The 14,999-nt window shown below is 36.2% G+C and overlaps 1 protein-coding gene across 2 annotated transcripts in view; it reads left to right on the forward strand.

The window, feature by feature from the left end:
• The window catches only part of Calu (calumenin), a 30,367-nt gene that overhangs the window by 470 nt on the left and 14,898 nt on the right, over positions 1-14,999 (forward strand). The window contains exons 2-3 of one of the 2 annotated variants that reach the window (XM_076834350.1): positions 9,486-9,717; positions 14,765-14,958. In XM_076834350.1, the coding sequence (XP_076690465.1) occupies positions 9,497-9,717; positions 14,765-14,958 (415 nt within the window). In that variant the 5' untranslated portion in view covers positions 9,486-9,496. The remainder of the gene's footprint in view (positions 1-9,485; positions 9,718-14,764; positions 14,959-14,999) is intronic. The other variant, XM_076834357.1, reaches the window with a different exon arrangement.

Here is a 14,999-nt window from a genome sequence, read left to right on the forward strand (position 1 = left end):
TTGAATCTGCTGCCTGCCACCTCCCACTCCCCCGCCAGCCTAGATCTGCCAGCCCCGCCCCAAGGCCACATCCCGGGAGTTGGGTGCCTCTGCCAAGAAAGTCGTGTTCGCTGACTTAAAGGGTGTAGGAAGAGGGTGGAAATTACGAATGAAGACCCTACGTGATTTTTTTTTTTTTTTAGAATATCTTATATAATTGCAAAGAAAAACAGAAATTTTTGAGCTCCGGTGTTTGGTGCATAGTTGAGTCAGCAACGAGAACGGTCTTAAAAGCATTATTAAGGAATTGCTCTTTTTTTTTTTTTTTAACCTTGTTTTATTGCTTCCAACCCTAGATCCCAGTTCTGACTTTATCATACTGTGTTATGAAGTAAACTTAATTCCCTACAGCTGCCATGATTAAGAATTGTTGAGTGGTTTGAAGTTTGGAAAGCTGCTTTTGTATCAAGGAAAAAACTTCCTGGATCTCCTGCTAAAACTTTTGGGCTTTTTGTTTGAATTTCTAAGTGTACATAGTTCCCGAGAAGTGGATTTTTTATTTTTTTTATTTGAGAACTGAAATGCATTCACTTCCTAAGTTGGACCATAAAGTCAACGTTAATGAATTGTGAATAGGTTGCATCTAGTTTTTTTTTTTTTTCCCTAGTATTTTATTGAACTTTGGGAGTAGAGAACCCCAGAATCTCTGATAAATTACTGTTTGCCATGGAAAGAAACTTGACCTAAGACAAATGCATTTTTTTACCTCATTAGATGAGCTAACCAAGTATCAAATAATAGTCATCACTGAAGAATTTGTGGAACAGTTGAAATGAGGGATCAGAGATAATCTATGAATTGTATTTGTAGATAAAATGATTTCCCTAGGCCTGATCTGAGTATTCAGCAATTCAAGGGTTTCTATTTTCTTTTTCTTAGAATTACAACTAGGAGAGCCATCAACTACAAAAATCTATTGAGTATTCTAGAGTGTATGGTGCTCAGTAGAGCTTTGAAACCAATGTCTCATCATTATTTGCTTCCATTCATCCAGTAATGTATCAAGAGATACTTACTGTAGCAGTATCTATACATTCATCACACAATCTGTACATTGGTACTACAGATTTTCTGTAACATGGAAATGCCAGGGATGTTGGAGGGATAGCAGTATAGTCAGGAATGGCAATTAGAAATGCCTGTTAGGATATAAGGCCCTAGATCCTGCCAGGAGTGATAGCTCACTCCTGTAATCCCAACAGCTCAGGAGGGCTCAGGAGGATTGTGAATTCAAAGCCAGCCTCAGCAACAGTGAAGCACTAAGCAACTCAGTGGGACCCTGTCTCTAAATAAAATACAAAATAGGGTTGGACTGTGGCTCAGGGGTTGAATGCCCCTGAGTTCAATCTCTAGTACCCCCTAAAAAGAAAAAGGCCCTAGATCCTCTCTCTCTGAGCTTTTCAATATGAATGTTGCTGATGTTGCAATTTATGTATTAGAGTTAAGACAGCTGAAATAACACTTTTGAAAGTAGCTGGCTTTTAGCCAGATCCAGTAAGGGGAATTGGGTTGGAGAACACAAACAGGCAGCACCATAGTACTACCCACTTAATCTGATAAAATGTTATCTAAAAAGTGCAAGACAGTGCATTAGAAACTATAGAGGAAGAAAAATTTATAATAGCTAGATGAAGAAATTCTCCCAAATATGTAGAATCTGTAGGGGAACTAAGGAGATAAAGTAGCCTGTGTCATGATTATGGAGTGCTACAAATAAATGTAGAAGAATTAGTACTGATCACTTCCAGCTTGAGTGATCATAGTAAATAGGTCTTTTTATCTAGAATTTTAAAACAATTTATAGGCATTTGACCCTGAGGAAAGGTTGAGCTAAAATAACTACCAAGTTCTGAAGATTTCATGTGTATTACCAAACATCAAATCTCTTGTTTCTATATTTTGCATAGCACTCTTATAATACTTAATTATGTATTAAAGTTTCATCAACCAAAAGGAGACGTTTTTCTTCCAGAATTTCTAGAACTTTTTTCTTACAAGAAAATTTTTGATTTTGTAGCCAGAAAAATTTCAGGTTCCTGGTGGGTTGCTTTGATTATAGAACTAATGAAGCTTGGACCATTAGTTTCTTTATCAGGTATTTTCCTTCAACAGCTAAATTTTGTACTTTTATATACTTAGCAGTCTTGTAAATGAATTCCCACTGCCACAATTAATAAGAATGTATTAATGAACTAATATAAATTCCCTGTCACTAGAGAAATGTTAAATAAGTGGCTTGTCAGTGTTATGTCTCCTGTCAAATTATGAAGGATGACATTATTTTTTCAGATTTTATAACCTGGGTCTTGGTACAGTTGAGTATAGGTAAATTGCTGTCAGGCTGTTAACCATAATCCCCAATTGAAGTAGACACTTAAGCAGTGAGATTCCATTTTGGCTACATTATGGAGAAATGCCTTTTCTGCTTAATATCCACCTCAGAGAACTGGAATTTTACCACCACACCCATTTCTCCCACTGATTAAAGTTGAGCAATGGGTCTATGGTCAACCATAATTGGGGGATCACTTATTGTTAATATTCCTGAGAAGTTGAATTTAATTTTAGACATCTGAATTTCCTGAAACAGTCTACTTTCTGTGATCAGTGGATTTTTTTTTTTTTAATTAAAAGTAGGAAGGAAGGAATGGGGATAGAGGTAAGAATTTAGAGCTTTCAAGGAAATTTTTGCATATATAAAATAGATTTCATATGACTCATTGATATTAAAATCAAACTTATGCCATTAATCTTTTCTCCTTTAGATTACTGAAATAATTCATGAGAATAACTTTGCAGAAGACCATTATTGGTGACATACTACAAAAGGATGCTAGCTACTTGATAACCTTTTCTGTTCTAGGCCTTTAGTTTGTGACTCTCTAACATGGTGCTGTCCAGTAGAAGTATAATACCAGACACATGTGTCATTTTAAATTTTCAGAGGAAAATTTTTAAACAGGTGAATTAATTTTGATACATTTTATGTAATATAATACATAAAATAGCATACTTTTGGTAGAAAATTTAACACTATAAAAATGTGGCATTAACCACATAAAGTAAGGTATTAGGATTCATGTGGGTAATGGCTAGACATTTTTTTCTTTTTTAGAAAAAAAAAATATTAGATGCTGCTGAGCGTGGTGGCTCACACCTATAATCCCAACAGCTTGGGAGGCTGATACAGGAGGATCTCGAGTTCAAAGCCTGCCTCAGCAATGGCGAAGTTCTAAACAATTCATTGAGACCCTGTCTCTAAATGAAATACAAAAATAGGCCTGGGGATGTGGCTCAGTGGTCAAGTGCCCCTGAGTTCAATCCCTGATACTGAAAAGTGTGTGTGTGTGTGTATGATACTGTGAAAAATGTGTGTGTGTGTGTTTGTGTGTATACATGATACTACTGTTGATAAAGGAGGGACAGAATTTTAGAGAAACTTATAGGATATTTGATATTGGGAGAAGGAGAGGTTCATTTTTCACAACCCTTGGTTTACCTTCTAGATCATATGTTAGAGCTCATACAGCTAAGTTTTCATTTGTATGTCATAAATTTTCCTAATATGTTAATTGTTGATGTGTAGCTGTGCTGAAGTCGGTAGAGAAGTGAGAAGGGTCCTTTAGTTGGAGCTTTCTAACTTTTGAGTTCAGTGTGGTTGAAAAAAGAATGATAGAGTTCAGATTGGGGCTCAGAAATGAACTCTATTAATGTAGTTCTTCATATGTCTTGTATGAAAAACTTATTTTATGCTGCTGCTTTTCATTTTTTCCCACATAAAATATCCTTTGTCTTATAAGGATATCCTTTGTTTCTACTTGAAATTTTATATGTATATGGATTTTCTATTCTTATGTGTGTCTATATTCTTAAAACAAGAGGCCTTTTGTTAGAGAGTCTGATAGCCAGGAGCTGGTATATGTGGGCACAAAGAGCTTTTTCCCCCTCAAATAGAAGTTATTTAAAGTGCAGATTTTTGCATTGCTTATTGCAGAGAGGTGAAGATTAGGTAGGACCATTGGCCTTGTCCGTCAGGTGGTCCTTGATAAATTTTGTAGGCAGTTTCATCAGTGGTAAGATAGAAAGCTAGATTTTAGATGATGGTGGATGTTGAAGCAGAGGCAGCAGTGTACACGCCTGTGTGTATGTGAAAGCAAGCTGGAAGAAATAACAGTCTAGGAAAGACTGATTTGGGATGGTAGAGACTTGAGAAGTGTTGATTAATGAAATGTGGGAGCCTGTAGGGAAGTGGGGATGGCAAAATTAAGAGAGTAGAAGGAAAGAAAAATGAATACATGATAAAGCCAGATCTTTATTGTCTTTGGGATTCTTATGTTCTTGTATCAAAATATTAAGTCAGACATAAATGTAGTATTCCCTCTAAATCACAAAGTGAATCAATTTGTTGTATTTCTGTATGCTACATGTCTCCAAACTGTACAGTTTCTACTCATTCCAGGACCCAAGTGTTTAGCCATTTATTCATTTTGTAATATTTGGGGTTTGCAAGAGTTGTTAGGGTATTATGCTGTATTTTATTCTAAAGACATATTTAACCACTTACATTTTTCTAAACGTGAAGTTCCCTTATTAGTAGTCATAAGGGAAATCCCTTGTTACAGTGACTCCTGATTTTACTTGCCTCTGTAAGCTTCTGGCATAGCTATTGCTTGATCATATTACCAACATCAACAACATATCCTGTTCCTCAATTCATAAAATTGTATTTATCTAAAGAATTATTTAGTTTTAGGTAGAAATTTCATTTTACCTTAAAATAAAGATTCTAATAGCCAACTTTGATGTTGAATTTAAAAGAGCCACTAACTCACTGATTTTCTCTGTACTGTTCAACTGATGTAACTGATAGACTAAATTATTGAAGGGTCAGCTGAAATGTTATTTGCCTTGACCAATTTTTTACTTAAAAAAATTTTTATCTTATGTTTTAAAGATAGATATGCATTTTTCCTTCAATCTTTTGAAATACAGCTTGAAAATATCTGTTTTGCCACCTACTATTGAAAAGATTTTTTTAATGTTTAAATTAAAAGGTAATACATATGAGAGAGTGCTTATTTACAAAAGTTAAATGTGCACTAAAGTTCACTTCCATAGTGGTCTCACTGACCCACTGCACTCCTGTGTCTTTTCCCTTGAGCCTAGAGATTACTACTGTTTACACGTGGGTGTTTATTTGACCATCCCATTTTCTTGTGTGTGTTATATTTTATATATATTTAAACAACCTGGGGAGACTCTTTACTTTTTTTTTTGCTTTTATAAATGATATCTTGAGCTGAGCACTGTGGCACACACCTGTAATCCCAGTGGCTCGGGAGGCTGAGGCAGGAAGATCGAGAGTTTAAAGCCACCCTCAGCAACTTAGCAAGGCCTTAAGCAACTCAGCCAGATGCTTTCTCAAAATAAAATATAAAAAGGGCTGGGTGTGTGACTCAGTAGTTGAGTGCCCCTGGGTTCAGTCCCCAGTACCTTCCTCCACCTCCACCTCCACCTCCACCTCCACCCCCCAAAAAGAGAGATCTTGACATTATTTTTTAAATTGCTTTTTATACTTAATGTATCCTTGGTGAGTGCTCTTTCACTGAAGATAGATCCACTTCATTCTTTTTAAACTCTGTGTACTTTTCCTTTATGTAGATTTAATGTCTTACCAGTTCTCTGGTATAGCGTGTTTCCAATTATTTTATTTTATTTTCTTAAATTTTTATTTATTTTTTTTAGTCATACATGACAGTAGAATGCATTTTGATATATAATACATACATGGAATGTACATACATCAGTCATATTGTCTATTCTATTCTGCTGCCCTTCCTATCCTCCCTACACCTCCCCTCCTCTCCCATCCTTTCTCTCTGTCCAATCTAATGTGACACACTTTTTTTTTCCTTTTTCTCATTACAACATCATATTTGTATTCTGTATAACAATGAGGTTCTACTTCCATCTTCTGTGCACCTCTCCAATTATTTTAATAACTAAAAATTCTCATGCTGGTTGCAGTGGTATGCACCTGTAATCCCAGCTACTCAGAGAGACTGAGGGAGGAGAATCACACGTTCAATGCTAGCCTGGAAAACTTCACAAGACCCCATCCCAAAATAAATTAAGAGGTCAGTAGCTGCGGTTAAGTGGTAAAACACCCTAAATTCAATCCCCAGTACCCAAAAATTAAAACCAAAAAAAAAAGCTGTCATCATTGAACATCTTCTTATGGTATCTTTGTACAATTTGTGTGTTTTGATGGAATGGAATGAAAATGTTGAGGAAGTTTCAGAAGTATATAACCAAATCTAACATTAGTGGGAGCAGTATACCCCCTTTCTCTATGGATCTCGTGATCTTGCTTTCTCCTTGCTTCCCCTGATGGATTTTCATCAGTCTTAATTATCACATCATTGGGTAACAGTTTTTTTTTTTTTTAATATTTTTAGTTGTAGATAGACACAATAACTTTATTTTTTTATGTGGTGCTGGGGATAGAACCCAGTGTCTCACACATGCCAGACAAGCGCTCTACCACTGAGCCACAACCCCAGCCTAACCATCTCTTTTGAGAATGGGTGCTTAGGGAGTAACCACCCCTGATTACCTCCTTAGCTACCTTTCTTTTTTTCTTTTTCCTTTGTATTTATTTTTTAGTTGTAGTTGGACACAATGTCTTTATTTTATTAATTTTTATGTGGTGCTAAGGATCGAACCCAGGGGCCCACATGCCATGCAGTGCTCCACCGCTGAGCCACAACCCCAGCTCTCTTTTTTCTTTTCTTTTTTTTTTTTTTTTAAAGAGAGAGAGAGAGAGAGAGAATTTTTTGATATTTATTTTTTAGTTATCGGCGGACACAACATCTTTGTTTGTACGTGGTGCTGAGAATCGAACCCGGGCTTCACGCATGCCAGGCGAGCGCGCTACCACTTGAGCCACATCCCCAGCCCTCTTTTTTCTTTTTTAAAAATATGTTTTAATTGTCAGTGGACTTTTATTTTATTTATTTATATGTGGTGCTGAGATTCAAACCCAGTGCCTCACACGATGCTAGGCAAGAACTGTACAATCCCAGCCGTTTAGCTATATTTCTTTTCATTTTATTGGTGCTGATCTATTTACTCTGTAATGCTTTCTACTCTGATGCTGTATCCTCTGTCAGTCCAGGACTTCTCCCTTCCCCTGCTTTCCCAGTGATTGTATCCTGTGCCCTTTGTGCTCTTTCATAGCCTGGAAGTTGTTCATGGAGGCCTCAGGTTGTGCCTTTCTATATAGTCAGCTCTATAGGTTGTGTTGCAATTAAACTTATTTCTCTATTTGCTTTCCTTTTTACAGGATCTTTATATAACATATTCACCTTTAGCTGTACTGGGCTTTTTTTTTTTTTTTTAATCCAAAGGGCTGTATAAATCCAAGATAATATAACTTACGTTTTTAGCTATTAATTGGGACTTACAAGAAAAATGGATACATTGAAAGGTGTGTAATATATTGGGATGTTTGATTTCCTTATCCCCTGACTCAATTCACTTCCTTCATTCTGGTTCCCAAAACTTTGAGACAGGATCAAGATAAGGAATTTTATAGGGATTCTGAATTGAGAACTTGTAGAAGTTATGCTGAAAGAATTTTTAAATTTTTATCAGTATTTACATAGAAAATGTGAATGCTTAGACTAGCTAGGTCCATTAGTGACATCCTGAGGAAGGTGAAATCAGTGACTGGTTTAAAATGCTGATTAGGACAGGGTGTAATTCATTTAACTCTCCTGTGGTATAGGATCCCTGTGTACTTTAGCCTTCTATTAGTTTCCTAGGGTTGCTGTAACAAACTGTTACAAACTTGAGTGAATTAAAAGAATAGAATTTTATTATTGTTCAGTTCTGGAGGCTAAAAGTTCAAAGTCATAGGTGTGGGCAGGACCATAATCTCTGAAGACTTTAGGGGAGGATCCTTCCATAGCTATTCCTGGCTTCTGCTGTTAGCAGTCTTTGGCATTTCCTGACATGTAGATTCATCACTTCAATCTCTTCCTCTTTCAGTATATGGCACTCTCATTCAGTGTGTCTGTGTTCGAATTATTGTCTTATAAGGACTCCAGTCTTTGGATTAGAGCCCACTCTAAAGTAACATGACTTCATTTTAACTTGATTACATCTGCAAAAATCCTCTACTTCCAAAGTCAGTCAAAGGTACCAGGGATTAGGCATAATGGGAGATGAGTGAGCAATAATGTGAAATTGCAAAAACTTATTCTCACTAGGGGCAGGAACATTCAAAGTCCATGTTCCACTGATGGAAGATTAATTTAAAAATGAAAACCTAGGGGCTGGGTTGTGACTCAGTGGTAGAGCCTTGCCTGGTATGTGTGAGGCACTGGGTTTAATTCTAGGTACTGCATATAAATAAATAAATAAATGCCCATCGATAACTAAAATTTTTTTCTTTAAATGAAAGCCTAGGAAAACCTTTCCCCTTGGTTTTTAAATTTTAAGTTTTTTGTTTGTTTTTACCTCTATGGCCTTAACCTCTGGACATTACTGTGGGATATCTATAGAGTGTGCTAAACAGGTATTTAACTCAAAGCTTTTCTGCAGATTTTTAGTCACATTTTTTCAATAAAATGTTCCAGCCTTGTGCTTGTTCATGAAGTTCCCTGTGATTGCAGAGCAGCACTTGTGGAGGTCTGGAGAAGAGCCTGGGAGTCTGTACTTTGAATAGTACTCCTTGTGGTTCTTATGCTTGAGCAAGTTTGAGAAACACAACTGTACAAAGGGATAAAGAAGTTCTTATGACAGGACCATCTAACTGGTTTGGTCTTTGATGGTGATTCAGGGTTGAACTGGGACTTGGGAAAATTGGTGTTATAGAACAAGGAAACTATTCAATATTTCATTAGTTCCTAATGGGATGGTCATCCGAATCATGGGAGAAGCATTTAAATATACAGATGCCTGGATTCAACTTCGGAGATTCTAAATCAGTGGGGAAACTTACTTAAAAACGCTTCCTAAGTGACTAATAACCAGCCAAGTTTGAAGACCAGACAACTAATATAATATAAAAAATAAAGGATTTGGAGTCAGGATTTAAATCTTGGTCCTATGACTTTAAACTGTTATCAACTCAGACAAAAGGATTAAAGTTCTATTTTGATGTCTTTTAAAGAGACACTACTTACAAAAAGATTTTAGCTATAAATTCCTTATCAACTTAAAATCGATGAAGAAAACTGGTAAAAATTTCCCACCATCATAATCTTGAGATTTCAATAATCTTCCATATTTATTGTGTGGATTAAATAAAATACTTGGGTAATATAACTGACTTGCATAGACTTGTATGTATATTAAAAATTTAATTGGTACATGAATGTTTTCTTGGTTAATTGTTAAGCTTATTGTCTCCTTTATCAACTGCCTTTTGTTTTCTTAAGATCCGATTATCATGGACCTGCGACAGTTCCTTATGTGCTTGTCCCTGTGCACAGCCTTTGCCTTGAGCAAGCCCACAGAAAAGAAGGACCGTGTACATCATGAGCCTCAACTTAGCGACAAAGTTCACAATGATGCTCAGAGTTTTGATTATGATCATGATGCCTTCTTGGGTGCTGAAGAAGCAAAGACCTTTGATCAGCTGACACCAGAAGAGAGCAAGGAAAGGCTTGGGTAAGGTGCCAGATCTCAAGGGGCTACTTAGGGTAATACCATTCTTTGTAAATCAGCTGATTCTTTTTTTCTTTTCTGGTTTAGTCACCACTAAAGTTCTGCTGAACCCTGTCTTCTGAAAGCTAACCACAGAATTGCTACCACTAAAATTTAATTAAGTGCCTGCTTTTCTACATTTCTCCATTGAATAACAATTTGTATCTCATTCTACAAAGCAAAATCATTTTTTAATAAAAGTACCAGGTACTGCAGGACCCATCTTGAACTGTATTGTCTTGATCTCAGAACATTAGATGGGCCATCTTTATCTCTGCTGCTTTTAATTTTGAAAAATAGTTTGTGACCTATTTATTCATTATTACCCAAGCCTATTCTTTGGGAAAAAATTGCAGATTTTACCCCTGGACTATCACTTTCTGTACAGTTTATAATTTTCAGAGTGTCCTTCAACACAATCCAAAGCAACCTTATTATGGCAAGTAATGGTCTTATTGTCATAGCTTCAGTAATGGCTGGGCCATAGTCAGGTTCTGTGACTCTCTGAGCAGATAGCCTTTCCCCTAGAGAGTTTATTTAGTAGAATCCCAGCTGATTATTTCTAATTGGAGGTCCTAGAATGTGCTTTGGGTCTTCTAAGGCCTTGTTTTAAAAGAAAAAGTCAATTTTGTGAAAAAAATTTTCTCTTCAATGAACACTGTTGGTGCAGCTTTCTGAACTCTACTCCAGAGATTTATGTGGCAGTTGTACCACTCAGTAATTTCCAAAAATATTTTGCCATCAGGGATAGTGCTATGATATAAGGCATTATTATAGAGTTTACTTTATACTTCAATTTAACATTCTTTATTTGTGTTATCTGCTGACTAAAGGGTACAATATTTTATTCTTCAACAGTAACAGACAGTAATTAAAAGATTTTGCTATACAACCAGTTATCCCAAGACATTTGAAAGTAGATATAGTTGGATGCAGTGGTAAACTCCTATAATCCCCAAAATTTAGGAAACTGAAGCAGGAGGATTGCAAGTTCAAGGCCAGGCTGGGCAATGTAGTAAGACCCTGTCTAGTAATAAAAAGGGTTGAGTACTGTAGAGTGCCCCTGAGTTCAATCCCCACTACCATCAAATAAAGGAAAGAAGCTAGATATAGAAACCATATATCAACTAGGTGCAGTGGCACATGCCTGTATTTCCAGCAACTCGAGAGGCTGAGGCAGGAGAATCGTGAGTTCAAAGCCAGTCTCAGCAGATTAGCAAGGCACTTAGCAACTCAGTGAGACCCTGTCTCTAAATAAAATATTTAAAAAAAAAAAAAAAAAGGGCTGGACATGTGGCTCAGCGGTTAAGCGCTGTAGGTTCAAAAAAAAAGAAAGAAACCATCTTGGTTTCTTGGACTGGGGTTGCTGGGTTCAATTCTCAGCACCACATGTAAATAAATAAAATAAAAAGGCTCATCGACAACTTAAAAAAAAGTCTTCTTGTTAGGTTGCTTTTCTAACTTTGAGAGACTGTGCTCGCTTTCAGTTTTAATCATGTAACCATGTTAACATTCCATGCTGAAAATAGAGATTCATGAGGGTGTTCTCAGCCTGTATGTCATTGCCTATTAATATTGTACCTGTCCATCCTACATTCAATCTGCAAAAATTGCTTCACAGAATTACCCTTAAATAATGAAGGTCCTTTAGGTTTGGTCATTTAAGGTAGATGTTCTGTCTCTTTGCAGGCAGTAGAACAGTTTTGCTAGCAGTTTTCAGTAGAGGAAAAGATGTTCCTTTCTGTTCTCAGCAAATATCAAAGGTTCAACACATAAGTGAACTGTATTTAATTAGAATATGAATGAACTAAGTACTGTTTGCTTCTCCCAAATTTTGGAGATAGTGACAAATATCCCTAGTATATGCAGTAACATACTATTGGAAGCAAAAATCCCAGGTTACTTAAAAAAAAAAAAAAACAACTTATTTACTATGGCATTTCTAAACATTGTTTTGGCAGGTAACTATATACCAGAAGTTGAAAACTAGATTTCCCCCTTTTTTTCTCATCTGTCTATAAGGCAAATAATTAAGAGAGTTGTAGATGGGCACATTTATTTTATTTATTTTTACATGGTGCTGAGAATGAAACCCAGTGCCTCACACATGCTAGGCAAGCACTCTACCACTGTGCTAGAACTCCAGCCCCCAATTTTAAACAATTTTAACATACAACTATTCACACCTTTTTTTTTGTTAATTAAGATTTGACAAATAAGAAATTTTTTCTGCATGTATATTATCATTCTCCCTCTCCCTGCAAAGCACTGATTTTTACGTATGTATCCTTCAAATGAAGGTTTTTGTTTTGAGGTGGTATGCCTTAATATTAAAAAGTTCTTGTCCTTGATATATTTACTACAGAAATGAACTTTAGCAATTCATGATCTTTTGTGGGATCACAGGCACAAACACTTTGGAAGTCTAATGAAAACTAAGTATTCTTCCTTAGAAAAGTACACATGTATGGATCTATACATATAAAATTTTGCATACCCCAAATTTCAGGACTATTATACCTCCTTCTAGAGCCATTTATTGACCAAATTTTTAAAAATAACTCAGGGGCAGCTTTATGCCACTTGAAATGTGTAGAGACATGTGTTACCTCATAACTGTAATAACAGGAGGTCCACTAAGTGCATTATATCTGTCCTAGAATAAGTGCTGGTTAGTGGCATCATAACTATGTCTATAGGGTTCTCCACTGTCATAGTATACTATGCCATTAGCTTCATAAATTAACACAAGCTTTTAAAGATCAGAATTAAGAGCTTCATGCCTTAAATAGGATGTGCCTGATATACTTTCATAACTAACTGCCTGCAAGCTGCATGAACAGCAAGACATTAATCGCTTTTTTATTAGAGTGTTGTCATATATATGTATGTGCATATATGTTCTCATGCCAGAATGTGTGTCTCACAAAGTAAGAAATATTGCTGGGCATGGTGGTGCACACCTGTAATCCCAGCAGCTTGGGAGGCTGAGACAGGAGGATCACAAGTTCAAAGCCCCCTGCCTCCCCCAGCAATACTGAGGCACTAAGCAACTCACTGAGACCTTGTCTCTAAATAAAATACAAAATAGGGCTCAGGATGTGGCTCAGTGGTCAAGTGGCCCTGAGTTCAATCCCTGGTACCAAAAAAAAAAAACCAGACATTAAACATTTGGGATATTTCCATTGACTAAAATGCTATTCAACCACTTTCATTTTAAAAAGCCCATCTTGAATAGTCATATGTCTTTTATTAATCTGGGTGATACGCTTCAGGCTACTTATAATAGTTTAAAAATTTCATTTAAGGGTAGGAGTTTTGAGACCTTGCCATTTTTTTCTTAATAGTGCAATGGCATTATTGGTAGCCAATGCCATTTTAATATAAATTGGATTCCATTATAGATAATGCAGAAGTTTTCAATACTGGTATAACTTAATTCTGTTAATATTGATTAAATTCTATAGATTTAAAGTTGCCAAAAAGCCAGGCATGGTGGCACATTCCTGTAATTCCAGATACTGGGAGGGATAAAGCTGGAGGATCACAAATTTGAGGCTAGCCTGGGCAATTTAGATCCTGTCTCAAAATAATATTTAAAAAGGGCTGGGGATGCAACTCAGTGGTGGAGCACTTACCTAACATTTCTACTACTGCAAAAAATGAGTGAAGTTTTTAAAAAGTTCTGTTATTGTGTTCATGTAATTAAAGGAGGATATATATTAACATTTTAGAGTTAAGGCTACAAGATTACATATTCTGTGAAGGAAAATGCTTGTTATTTGTAGGGTTTATGCAATATGCAATTATGGCTAATGCCATATTAGTATCAAAATTGTATTCTCAGTGTCACCAATACTCTTTGATCTAATCACTTTCTTATATTAATGGAATTAAGACAAACTGGGAAATTCATCATTTATTACCAGGGGACAGTCTTTTTCAGTCAAGCATAGTAGTAAGCTGAGATTTCACATCTTTTTGGAAGTTTTGATTGTTTCTGTTCACATAAACTTATTTTATGGCTTGATTTTTCTGAGCCTCTATAAGTAAATGATTGCATCTTTAAACAGGAATTTTCATATCATGAACATATTTTTAAATCCCTAAGTTAAGATGTTCAGATCTGGAAGAAAGAAGCTCACAAAGCAGAGAAGTAGATTGATTAGCTTTATAATCTTCACACTAACCCTCTCAGCTTATTAACAGTCTCATCAAAGATACACATTCTTACTATATTTCCTCAGAATTTTAGATAAGTGTCCTGTCTATGTACCTGTTTTTAAAAATAAACTTGCTTTGGCCAGGTATGGTAGAACATGCCTTTAATCCCAGTGACTCAAGAGGCTGAGGCAGGAGGATCACAAGTTCAAAGCTAGCCTAAGCAACTTAGGGAGATCCTGTCTCAAAATAAAAAATAAAAAAGGGCTGGGAATGTAGTTCAGTGATAAAACACCCATGAGTTCAGTCCTTGGTACAAAAAAATAATAACTTGCTTTGAAATATAAGTGATATTTTTAAGAAGAATATTGTTTCCAAAAGCATCTACATTTTTAAAAGTCTGATTTAAATATTTTGAATTTTTAGAAAACCATTGTCAACAATTATGATTATTTACTAAGAAATGGAGATTCTCCTTTAAGTGTAATAAAGAAAAAATATAGAGGTTTACCTGTTTGATGTAGTGTGAGAACTTAGATGGGCATGGATATTCCATGAAATTCTGACCATAGGCTCAGACCTAACCAAAGAGTTAGTCTGGGTTTGCTTTTGGTCTCAGCACACCAGCTACAGCTTGTGTTTATCTTAGCCAGATGGCTCACTATAGGCAGGAATGGGCCACTTAAGAGAAAAATTTTCAGTTGCCTGTCTGGCAGTTTTGTTTCAGAGACAATTTTTTTATTTCTTTGGTTTGCCCTGGATAACACCTATGGTCACAGCACACACCTGGCTATTTCCAGAGCCTTGTGTCCTTTTAACCTCTTGCTGGATTTCTCTGCATTTTCTACAGAAAGATTGTAAGTAAAATAGATGGCGACAAGGACGGGTTTGTCACTGTGGATGAACTCAAAGACTGGATTAAATTTGCACAAAAGCGCTGGATTTACGAGGATGTAGAGCGACAGTGGAAGGGGCATGACCTCAATGAGGACGGCCTCGTTTCCTGGGAAGAGTATAAAAATGCCACCTACGGCTACGTTTTAGGTAGGTCCCTACTATCTGGGGGAAAAAGTCTTGTGGAGCCG

This window comes from Callospermophilus lateralis, chromosome 1 (genome assembly GCF_048772815.1).
Source record: "Callospermophilus lateralis isolate mCalLat2 chromosome 1, mCalLat2.hap1, whole genome shotgun sequence".
Taxonomy (NCBI): domain Eukaryota; kingdom Metazoa; phylum Chordata; class Mammalia; order Rodentia; family Sciuridae; genus Callospermophilus; species Callospermophilus lateralis.